We start from the raw sequence: 13,089 nt of genomic DNA on the forward strand, positions 1-13,089 counted from the left end.
ATCCATCACAAGTCAAACTTACCAAGCAAACATAAGAATAAGTGTACATTTCCTCATTTGGGGAGTTCTCACCAGATCTAAAAAGGATGGATTACTAACTTCCTCATCTGTAACAGTGATCTATATAAGAAAAGCAGATTTCAGTAGCAATAGACAGCAAAAAACACCTGCATAGTATAGACTTGTCATTAACCGGAATCAAATGGTCTTACTGAAGTGAATAGGGGCTTTCATAACATCTCAAAACTCGAGAATTGAAATGCTTGTACTCTGGCATTTTGAACGTGTCAAATTCACAGACAGGATTACTGCACTGAGAATCTGTTCTTAGGATAATCACATTACTTTATGCTAAACTGCTCTGTGTGTTCTAAAGTAAAATACAAGTGCACATTTATTAAATTGGGGAAAATGAGTCAGGGTGGGTAAAGCAAGTGGGATCCAACCAACTAAGGGTTTGTTTATAAACTAAATCCTCAAATCTGACTTTCACAAACAAAACAATGTCAAGTTTAAGAGCAGGCACCAAAGGTATTATTTTGCTTTTTTCCATTTATTGTAATCTAGCATCTTTTTGATCCAGAAAAATTCAGCTCATCTCTAATGGGCTGTCCAAGTAGTTGGTCTTTTCAGTTCAAGTCAAGAAATACTGCTATTGGCCAACTACGTACAAGACACTCTTGTGTCTGTACTACCAAGACACATTCATCTTCTACATTTTAACATCTCTTATTTGGAAGGTGTCCTACAACTGAGCTGAGAAGAAGGCAATGTGCCCCAGTTTAAACAACATGGTTTCTCTTACTTTGTGGTGCATAAAATGCCTGTGTGTCTTAAAATCAATAGTGTCTAGAGTCAACAAAACAGTAGTTTCCATGACAATGCCCGTGGAAGACTGCTGATTGATTCCATCAGCATTCTTCTCTTCCCTCTTTTGAGAATACATAGAATTTTAGTTGAGCATATGGCAGCCTAGTGAGAGTCGTTTTTTTCTAGCCTCTTTTTCAACTATGAGTGGCACTGTGACTAAGACCTCAGCAATAAGGTGGTTGTGGGTGTCATGTGTATAAGTTATAGGTCTCGGCATTTAAAAAGAAAATAGCTTCCTGGAAGAAGATGCCGGTGAGCTTCAACCATGCAAGCTAGTAGATACCATGGTGGAGATGCAAGATAAATGGAAGTCAGGCCCTGGAGGGCCTCATGGAGCAGAGCTGCCTGCTAGAGCTGGGCTGCTCACCTCTGGGTGGATGTGCTAAAGAGAAAGACACTTTGCAGGGCCTTTGTTTCATTAGCAAGTTGACCTGGATCTTAACTAATACAATCCCTATTAAGATAACCTGTGGGCTGGGCACAGTGGCTCATGCTTATAATCCCAGTGCTTTGGCAGGCTGAGGAGGGTGGATCACGAAGTCAGGAGTTCGAGACCAGCCTAGCCAACATGGTGAAAACCCGTCTCTATTAAAAATACAAAAAAATAGCTAGGCATGATGACAGGTGTCCATAATCCCAGCTACATGGGAGCCTGAGGCAGGAGAATCACTTGAACCCAGGAGGCAGAGGTTGCAATGAGCTGAGATGGTGCCATAGCACCCCAGCCTGGGCAACAGAGCAAGACTCCATCTCAAAATAAATAAATAAATAAATAAATAAAAATTGAAAAAAGAAAAGAAGAAGATGACCCCTGAACTAACCTTCTAAATTTGAAAACCCCAATGAGGGATTTTTCTGTGTCTAGTTAACCTTTGCTGCTCCCAAAACAATACAGGAATATCAAAAGTGATAGATAAGAAGTCAACATATTACACAAATAAATTACTATTTAGTTTGTTGCCAAAATGTTTTCTACAATTTATTTCTATATGTTAACACATTAAAATGGCTAGTGTCTATGCAGTGTGTGATATTAGATTCTGGACTAAGCACTTTACCTGGATTATTTTATTTAAGTCTCATCAAAGCTCTATAAAGTTAGTACTTTCATTAATCCCATTTTATAAATAAGGAAAACAAAGCTTAGGACTTTAAGGAGTAAATAGCAGGGAGCTAAACCAACCAGGATTTGAGACCAGGCAATTGATTGGTGAGCCTGTGCTCCGCATGCTCCTGATCCCCACATGGCACTACTGAATATGTAGAAAGCTTTTCATTCTAGAAACATTCTTGATAGTTGATGGTCACAGCTATATATTTTTAAACAAAGACACTGAGCACTTGACCTAAAACTGAGTCTTTAATTAAAACATTGTTTTATGAAAAAGATTTGACTAGATAATTTAGATTATAAAGATCTTTAAATCTGGGATTAAAACCACCCATCCTGCGAGGACAGTGTTCCTGCATGGAAGTATCATCACCGACTCGTTCCCATGAGTCTCTCCTTTTACTGAGGGTTTTTCCATAATTCAGACTTGGGGCTGCCCAGCAGTGTTAGTCTCAGACTCTTCTTTCTCCAGGGATTCCCTGACAAGATCCCTCGTCTACATATCTGTCAACACCACTGTCCACTCAGCACATACAAGTGACAACACTTTTTTCTTTGCCTTTCAAAAGGAATATTCACAGCAATTTATTATTGGCTCTCTTTTATTTCCTCTTCAGTCTTCTGCTGAGAGCTATGACTTCTAACCACTAGCTACAAGTCTGAACAAATTCACTCTCAGCTTCCAATTCCAACATCCCAGAGTTGAAGGGAAATTATACATCACATATTTCAAGATCTCTTGTCAGTCCAGGTAGATAGTTTGACTTTTTCATTAATTTTTTTTTTTTCTGATAGGATCTCTCTCTGTCACCCAGGCTGGAGTATAGTGGTGTAATCATGACTCACTGCAGCCTCAACCTCCCTGGCTCAAGCAATCCTCCCACCTCAGCCTCCTGAGTAGCTGAGACCACAGGTGCATGCCATAGCACCTGGCTAATTATATTATTATTATTATTATTAGTAGTAGTAGTAGTAGTGGTAGTGGTAGTAGAGACAGAGTCTTGCTGTGCTGTCCAGGCTGGTCTTGAACTTCTGGGCTTGAACAATCCTCCTAACTCAGCTTCCCAAAATGTTGGGATTACAGGCATTAGCCATCATGCTCAGCCTAATTTGACATTTAAACACATTTGTAGATTTTTCAGTTGTTCATGATTCTTCACTGCTTTTAGGTGATAAAATAAAGGAGCATCTCTGGCTTTCACATTAGCTCTGTAGATATTGCCTTTCTCTGGCAGATCTCCAGTAACTCAGTGACCACAGAATTATGACATGTTAGATTTTGACAAGAAAATAAAGATCTTACGTATTAACCTAGAGGTTGGCAAACTTTTTCTGCAAAGGGCCATATATGAAATGCTTTTGGTTTTGTGAGCTCTAAGACTTCTGTTGGAACTACCTAACTTTAACATTGTAGTGTGAAAGCAGTCATAGACAATACATAAATGAGTTCCAACAAACTTCATTTACAAAAACAGGTTACCCGCATATCTGATCTGCAAGCTGTAGTTTGCTGACCCCTGAATGAGGAGGCTTAGTGCTGGAGGAACTTATACAGATACTGCTATCATTCCCATTACAGAGAGGAAGAAGTTGAGGTGGAGAACAGCTACGTACCTATCCCAAGAAGGACAGTCAGTAAGAAAATGAACCAGAAGGTTGATACCAAATTCTGTATTTTTAACCATTATGCTGTAATGTGTCTGCAGTACATAGAATATAATATTTATTGTTTACAAGTATGCTGTATCATTTTATTCTCTTAAAATTTAAGCCTATGTTATTTTTGTAACAAAAAAAAAATAGCTCACTTTTAGTCATGGACTTAAGTTAGACACAGTGTACCTAATTGATGATTCCTTTCTCTTTTACTACACTCCCCCAAACCATCAATTCATATGTTTATGGGAGCTGACTCTGCTTCCAGTTGTAGGGGGAGGCCTGATTAGCTTAGGGTAATCCTATCCTTCATGTCACTGACCGAACACGTGATCCAATTTGAACCAATGAGAAATGGGTGTGCAACCCAATTTGGGCCAATGAGAAATGGACTTCTGGGAAAGTCCTTCATTGCTCTTAAGTCAGAAGTTCCTGAAGAAATCTTTTCTCCCTTCCTTCAAGGAATGAATGAGGAAATTGTGGGCTCAAATACATCTTAGCAGTCCATCTTATACAGATGGACGACAAGTCTTAAGATGAAGCTGTCCTGTCAGCCGAGTGGAGAGAGGGGAAGAAAACCATCGTTTAATAAGATTGTTGAGACCCTGGTCTAGCCAACTCTGAATGCTGCTGTCTTTAGAATTCCAGACACATGAGCCAGTGAATGTCCTTACTGTCCGAACCTCTTTAAGTTGGTTTTCTGTTACTTGTTGCCAAAAGCAGAATTATCTGAAGAATCCAATCCAGAACAATGCTTTTGCTTTAATAACTGAATATTTTAGGCAAAATATTTTTTAGTGAATAGTTAAAATAATTGCTTCTATTTTCCAATCCACTCCATAAAAATACTTGGTATTAGTCTTAATTTCAAACATTTAGGAGTTAAAACAGTAAACTTGTGGTCTGCTTTTCCAGACCACAAGTTTACTGCCTCATATATATCCTCTACCCCCACACACACAAAAATACCAGGTGCTGATAACAAATGAAGGGAGGCAGGACCATGAAACCAATCTTCCCTTTCCAGTGAATGAAAGGATTAAGAGTACTTCCAAGCAAGTACGTATTTTGCTACATTTAAGGACAAATCCAGCTGCTCTTTGATTTACTAACATCTCCAGAGTGACGCAGATGTTCTGAAGGATAATCCACTTTCTAGGCACCCAAAAATCTTGAGATTCTTACAACCGTATCTTAGATGGAATTCATCCAGGAAAATCTTGGCGGCTGCCACTGTTATTCTTTTGCAATAACTTCTAGCTCTATAGCGGTGCTGATTTTCTGTTGTCAGAGGATTACCAAATTTTGCCTGAGTCAGACACAAAGAAAACAAAGTGCTATACCAGGTTATTACATATGTTTTTAAAAAACTGCTTTATTATCTCACATACCATTTACATGCACTTTATATTTACATATAATTTATGTACAATAAACTTCAGCAATTCTAAGTGCATACTTTGAAGACTTTCAACAAATATATGGTCTTATAACTACCACCACAATTGTGGTATGGACCCTTTCCATGATCCCCAAAAGTTTCCTTGTGTCTCAGTGAAGTCACTTTCCTCCCCCCACCCGGGGGCCTGAAAAGCCAGATCTGCTTTCTGTCATGACAGTTTTGCTTTTTCTAGAATTTCATGGAAACAGAATCAACAGTATCTCACTTGGTGTCCCATTTTGTCTTACCCTTTGTGCCATCTAAATGGGGAATGCTGGTTTTGATTTGAAGCAAAGGGAGAAAAGGGTGATGTTCTGGGTAACACTGTCTGTTTGGAGGCTTGCTGCTGTGTAATGACACTCTGCTCATAGGAAACGGCATTGCTCAAGGTTAAACTGCAGAGGTCAGTTTCCTTGTACTTATTTAATGAGCTGAATTGCTATTTGCCCTATCCATCTCTTTGATTATCTTTTAATTCTGCTAAGACTGTGTTTTCCATCAACAGTGATGTACTCCATATTAAAAGAACACTTTATTTGTCCTTCTTTGATTAATTCAGCTCTCTTTGCAATTCTTTTGCAACATTTTTAAAACATTTCTTCAAGTTGACATCTTAATTTAAATTGCCAAAGAAGAGAAAGGCATTCTAAATAACCATCTGTTATAAATATGATGTTTAGAGCTCCCTACATGGAGTACTGGTCTCAGGTAAAAAAAAAAGACAGGGTCAGGCTAGACATGATATTCTACTCAGAATACTTTTTTGCTAGCATGTTACTTTTCTCATCAGTAGCATGAAAATAATAATATTCATGTATTATTTAAATATTATTATTCAATATTATTCATTTATCAAATCACATCTTATTAGTGTTTAGAAAATTCATTTAAATAATCTATGTAGATACATAGATATGTATACATAGACACAGATACATACACGTGTGTATATGTATATACATATGCACCTACACACACACACACACACACACACGCACACACACACACACATCCCGGCATGTGATATGTCATATTTAGTAAAAGAAGCTGTCAACATTAATATTATGTTTTATAACATTCGAGAGTTACTTTGCTTCCAGGTGGTAATTCACCCAGTACTTTTTCCTTTGGTAATTAGTAACTAATGCTGTAACCCATAAAGGGAGATAATTTTAAAGGTGCTCAGATAAAGAGAATGGTTGCTCTGCCTTTTTTTTTTTTAAGAAATTGATTTGTTTATGTTGAATTTTCTTAAGTATATGAGATGTATTTAATATTAATTTGGCACTGTGGATCTACCATGCTTAAGGCAGGGTAATTTTTCATGAATGTGCACACCAGCAAATACCACGTATCGAGCCTTGCAACTCAAAGTAAGACCCACAAGTCAGCAGCATCAGTCTCTCCTGGGAACCTGCTGAGCAAGCCCTGCTCCAGATCTAGAGAGAATCTGCATTTTAACCACATCCCCAGGAGACTAGCATGAGAAGCACTAAGAGTCAAGGAACAACAATCCCACCTCATGGGCTCACTCCCATTGTTTACTTCCACCTGGAGCTCTGGGTGAAGAAATGGAATCCTGGGCGCTGGAGGGAGAAACAGTCTTGCTACAGAGTCTACCATGGGCAGGGGGAAGGGGACAGTGTTAGTGGTTGCTTGTCTAGCCTTGCCATTTCCTCTGGTTGTTCTTAATAGGAGAGTTCTTCGTCAGTTGCCGTATTTCACAAGGAAAGATGACAATCGATGAGAAAGAAAACTTATCTTCTCTTGAGTGTAATACTGTGATATATTCGGTGAATGTGTCATGATTGTTCCCTAAAGGCTTTGCTCTGTAGAAATTTTTCATGTCTAAGAAGTCGGTGTGATTAAAATATTATTTGAGGTCTTTTGGCTCATTGCTTGGGGGGACCAGAAACCACCTTCAAAAGTTAAAGTACTCATTGGTCTTAGAGGCAAGCATCAGGAATCAGAGGGCCTGGCAAGGCTGGGAGGAAGCTCAGCGGTGACGGCTGAGGTGCCCATGTCCTTCCATCCCACCTCCCAGTGGATGATGAGCTCATTAGGTGAGCTCCAGTCCAGAATGGCCAGGAGTAAATATCTCACATTACGGAGCTATAGCCAGCTTCTGGGTGGAAACAGCACTATCTGGTACCCATAAACAAGAATTTGCCAAATTATCTGTAGTACCGGGCAAATTTTGGAAACCTCCTTATCCTTTAAAACAAGAGTAGATAAAATATTTACCATCCAAGAGATCATATGATGAAGAAATATCTATATTAATTATCAAGAATGTCTGATGTTTATTAAAATCGTTAAAAATAAATCCCAGTCCTCTGGACCAGTGCTGTCCAGTGAAAATATAGTGTGCCACACAAGCAAGTTTACATTTTCTAGTGGCCACATTAAAAAACATAAAGAGAAACAGGGGAAATTAATTTAATAATACATTTCATTTAATCCAGTGTATCCAAAACATTATCATTTCCAGGCATAACTAATATGAAATTACTGATGAGGGATTTTATATTCTTTGCTTCCTATTAAATCTTTGAAATGCATCATACAGTTTACTTGACAGCACATCTTGGTTCAGACTTACCATGTCTCCACTGTTCAACTGCACATGTGGTTAGGAGCTACCACGCTACACCCAGTGAGTCTGGTCACCTGCAGCCCAGGTGGCTCTTTCAGTGAGGCCCTCAATGGAGAAGATATTTTATTCCATTATTTTGAGTTGGCCTGAAAGAGTGCCCCAGTACCCCACCTCCTAGATGATTGGGCATGCTGCCCAGAACAGCAAATGGGCCTCTATCTATGCAGTCCCAGGAGGGACCCAGAGGGCAGCCTCAGTATTGGCAAACGTTAATGGATTGCAGCTGTGGATTACATGTTGGAACATTTCTTCATTTCTTAAAAGCAAAGCTGAGAGGGTTTTATTTTTATTTCTTGTTTTTGTGTGCGGAGCAGGGAGGGGAGCCTGCTGAAGTAAGAGGAGAAAGGAAAAAAGGAGAGAATGTACTCTCAGTTCTAAAACTCTAACGCTAAAGGCTCAGAAATTAAGAGAATATGCATCAAAACTTGCGTGGACTGAATCCAACCCGTCATCGAACGCTCCAGCAGCACCCATGCCAGCAGTCATCACGGAAACAGAAAGGTTCTAAATATCATGTTTTTGAAATGCTCAGTGCCTGAAACTATGGTAAGTGTGTATGGACACAAATTTTAAGTTCCATGAAGAGGCAAATTGAGTGTCTATAAAACACTGGTCAGCCAAAGTTGTTTTGAAAGGAGAAAAAAGGCAAGTTTGAGTGAATTCAAACAAATTCTCTGTTTATCACAAATAAAAATCCAAACCACACACTCCTGCCCCGAACAATTCTTACCATCACTTCTTCTCAGTCCTCTGAATGCTTTGGGAATAAGTTAAACGGGAAATAATTCAATGGTCTTTAACATCATAATCAAAACCATATGAGCTCATCAGACCACTTGTCCACTCGCCAGCTGACGGAAGTGTTCCAGCCGTTAGGTGTGAGCAGGATTCCAGGGTCACTGCAACCTTGTCCCACTAGATTCCCAGCAGGTGTCTCCTGCGGGGCCTGGGCACATAAAACTCTCCTGCCACTGTCCTGAGTTGGCAGTGCTTTTTGCACAGGTCAGGGACAGCCAGGGTGACATCAGCCCCGGTCACCCAGTGCTCAGGGCAAGGGTGACTGGGGCAAGTCCCGGGCTACATTCTAAAAGAGCCAGTTGCCAGGGCTGGATGCCACCTATGTTCCTCCAGCCCTTTTCTCAGGAAAATGGAGATCTCCCTCATTTTCTCCATGTTTCCTGCATGTTCTCTTGGCAAGCCAGCAGTGGTGTCTCTGTGTTGCCCTCAACCTTCCCCATCAACTTGGGCCACAAGTATCTCTTCCAATGCTGCATGCTCAGGGTGCTTTGTCGTCATCCTAGCTCTGACCTGGTCCCTGCCTCTGGGAGACTCCTGGTTGCCCTTCAATTTCTTCTGTCTTCCATGTGCTCCAGTGAAGTTACCCGGAATCTCCCCAGTAACTAGAGATGTGCAACTTAAAGCACTCCGGGGGCTGGTAAAATTAGGAAACTGGAGCATACCAAATCTAGATGTGGACAAAAGGGAAACACAGGTCCCACTAATGGGGTAGACACAGAAAGCAAGCTGGTATTATTCATGGTACAAAGCTTGCCTGCATACCAGGACCCAGGGGATCTGCTTCCAGGCCCTGAACTCCATGGAGAACCTTACAACGCTCAGAAGGGGACATGTATGAAAACACCGATTACAATTATTGAAGACAACCCAGGTGCTCATCATTAGGAAGATGGTGATCAGAGACACAGCAAGTGTGCATTAATGAAAATCACACATGAGTTGGAAGCAATGCATTCACACATAAGCAAGTTGGATAGACACTTAAAACACAGGGTCAAGTGAAAAAGTAAGAAATACAAGATCTGGAGTGGCACAATTCCATTTATATCACCTGAATATGCACAGCATGCTCCACTTCATAAGGACACATTAATAGCAAAAGCATAAATCAGACACATTAGAGTGGGAATCTACCAGGGAAAGAGTGGGGACAGATGAGACAGAGAAGAAGAAAAGCAAGGACCTAGAAATAGAAATTCCATTTGACTTGGCAATCCCATTACTGGGTATACACTCAAAGGATTATAAATCATTCTATTATAAGGACACATGCACACGTATGTTTGTAGCGGCACTATTTACGATAGCAAAGATCCGGAACCAACCCAAATGCCCATTGATGATAGACTGAACAAGGAAAATGTGGCATATATACACCATGGAATGCTATGCAGCCATAAGAAATGATGAGTTCATGGTCTTTGTAAGGATTTGGATGAATCTGGAAACCATCATTCTCAGCAAACTGACACAAGAACAGAAAATCAAACACCGAATGTTCTCATTCATAGGCGGGTGTGGAACAATAAGAGCACATGGACACAGGGAGGGGAGCATCACACACTGGGGTCTGTTGGCGGGGGCCAAGGGAGGGACAGCGGGGGTGGGAGGGTGGGGAGGTTGGGGTGGGATAACATGGGGAGAAATGCCAGATGTGGGTGACGGGGGGATGGAGGCAGCAAACCACATTGCCATGTGTGTACCTATGCAACAATCCTGCATGATCTGCACGTGTACCCCAGAACCTAAAGTACAATAATAAAAAAAGAAAGACAATCAAGCAGGACATGAGACCAGTGTTGCACAGTCCAATGATGTCTGAGCCATGCACAGAGCCCTAAGTAACTCAACACTCCCCCCAAAAAAACAAGAACCAAAACCATGTAGTCTAAGTGACAAAGAGTCACTTAGATATCATCTCAGAATCTGCTCCATTTTCAGTACTTCCAAGTTTGTCAAATATCCAGATTTTGCCTTCCTTACATAGCTCAGAAAGCCCTTGGTTTCATTTGAGAATGCTGAGAAATATTCCAGAGAAATTCAGATGTAGCCGAAGAGTTTGAAGATCAGTTTAGATGTACTTCAAAATAAATCTCACAATCATTTAATCAGTTTTGGAACTTGCGAGTTGCTTACTTTTCTGGTTTTTGATTTGCAGAATATTTGTGCATATGGTAACTCATTGTTCACTGGTACATCCCTTGTGCTGTTTAAGGCAGAACATTTAGAGATAGATGAGATCCTTTTATGTACCAGCCATAAGCCAAGCAGCACACACCATCTTTGGAACTGCAATCCTGAATGTTGTTGACAGCGAAGCATGTTATGTCTCATGGCTGGTCTCTGGGCCACGGTAATTAATCTGCACTAATGTTACATTGTGTTCACTATTTATTCTAGCTTTGAATTGTGACCTGATTTATCATATTCTAACAAATATACAGACTAGTTTCCATAATTAACAGCTGTACTTACCCTACCTAGATTTCAGTGTGAATATCTATGTGTACATCAATCAAAATTAAAATACACTTGTGATTTCCAGACATTCCACATAAGACTCAATGTGTTCTTCAACTTCATGTTTAATTCTATTGTGCATATCTACATGATGAAAGTAAGTATAGTTAAATAAAAACCTATTATCAGTAGGGAGAGACAGAAAACAGCTCAAAAAGAGAAAAAGGGAAAAAGAAAAGCAACTATAGAGAATTAGAGAAAATAGAAGACATCTTGAATGCAACTGGGGAGACATTGTTGAAAGTGAACATTACACTGAGATTAAATAAAGTAGATGCCTTGAATACAGCGCCTGGTAACTATCTGCTAAATAAATGGAGGAACAAATGAAGAGAAGTGACTGCCGCATTGTGTGTATCAATACACTTTCATTTCTGGGACAACCTCATGTCAGTTACATTAAAATAGTTTTTCTAAACATGTGATGACCAAATAAGAATTCTGTGATTCTGCTTTTAATGTGAGAAATTTTTCACTGCAGTAATTAATACTCAACTCGTTGAAATTTTGAGGCTGGCTATTTCTAGACAACAGAGTGTACCAAGCCGTTTACACAATTGCAGAAAGAAAGGGCAGGGCAGCAAGCCTACATGACGTCGATGCTTCACTCAATTGACAAAAATCTGTCCTTTGCTAACTTTAGAGCAGCCTGTATCCATGCAGTGTATAAACCGTTATGAACTGCAGAGGGAATACCTGAAATGTCTTTAGAAAAATATGTCTGGGTCAGGTCTCACAGAGAACTGTGTAAGCCTGGCTGAACACACATACTAATCAAAATGCGTGTAAATGTTCAATCTCTGTTTCATTCTGTGCCATAAATCTGATTGTGCTGAGTATTCCATAAGCCTTACTCAGTCTTCCTCAAGTTCTAAACTATTTGTGATGTGTTGGCTCTGCAATGTAAGCAGGAAAAGACCAAGATTCACCTCTGAGAGACAGTAAGGCAATTGGGAACCATGGTACTTAACCCATTCTACTCACCTTTGAGAGACAGTAGAGTTAGGAGCCATAGCACTCAATCCACCCAACTTAACATGTAGAATTTGTCCCTAAAGTCACTGCAAGATAACATATAATGAACTTGGTCAGGCACGGTGGCTCAACCCTGTAATCCCAGTGCTTTGGGAGGCCAAGGTGGGTAAATCACAGGTCAGGAGTTCAAGACTAGCCTGGCCAAGATAGTGAAACCTCATCTCTACTAAAAATACAAAAATTAGCTGGGTGTAGTGGCATGTGCCTGTAGTCCCAGCTACTCGGGAGGCAGAGGCAGGGGCAGGAGAATCGCTTGAACCTGAGAGGTGGAGGTTGCAGTGAGCCAGGATCACACCACTGCACTCCAGCCTGGGCGACAGAGCGAGACTCCATCTCAAAATATATGTATATATGTACACACACACACACAAATACACACACATATATATATACACACACCCATATATATAAGGTGAACGGAAGTGTATTTTACTGAATGGAAGAAATGAAGGGATCTTAGAAGTTGTTGCCATGAAGTCTAGGTTTGTCAAGACTCAGCAACAGGTGGAGACACCTTATTTGTGCTTTACTGCGACTCATTCTTTTTGAGTATGAGGATGTCTGATTAACGTCAAAAAAATTTAAAAATTGCCCACATGACAGGAATTGTGCTCTCCATTTCAGTTCTTTGAGACCACATAATGACATAAATTTACTATGATTTAATAACACTTTTCAATTTGTTGCTGATTATTAAGTATAACTGTATTTAATTTTATCTGAAAAAAGTATATTTTTTAATCCAAGATGTATTAATTCATTCAACAGATAAGGCTTGGTTATTAATGGTCTGTGGACCTTTGCAATAACTCCATAATCTTTAGGATCTGGCCTACTGGGACGGATTCTTTTAACAACTCTCAGGCTGAAGTTACAGCAGCTGGGAGACAGGAATATGTTAACAAGAACATCACAGTCCACTTGTCCAGGGTTCCCTCTCTGCTCACCCTCTATGTTCATCACTAAAGGAGGTGACAAAGTTTTGCTGTTACACAAAAGATT

The 13,089-nt window shown here is 40.1% G+C and overlaps 1 protein-coding gene across 1 annotated transcript in view; it reads right to left on the bottom strand.

The window, feature by feature from the left end:
- The window catches only part of SLC22A3 (solute carrier family 22 member 3), a 104,781-nt gene that overhangs the window by 14,660 nt on the left and 77,032 nt on the right, over window positions 1-13,089 (bottom strand). The window contains exon 6 of the mRNA XM_017538035.2: window positions 23-120. Within this exon, the coding sequence (XP_017393524.1) occupies window positions 23-120 (98 nt within the window). The remainder of the gene's footprint in view (window positions 1-22; window positions 121-13,089) is intronic.

The sequence above is a fragment of the Cebus imitator genome, unplaced genomic scaffold, assembly GCF_001604975.1.
Source record: "Cebus imitator isolate Cc_AM_T3 unplaced genomic scaffold, Cebus_imitator-1.0 Scaffold6, whole genome shotgun sequence".
NCBI lineage: Eukaryota > Metazoa > Chordata > Mammalia > Primates > Cebidae > Cebus > Cebus imitator.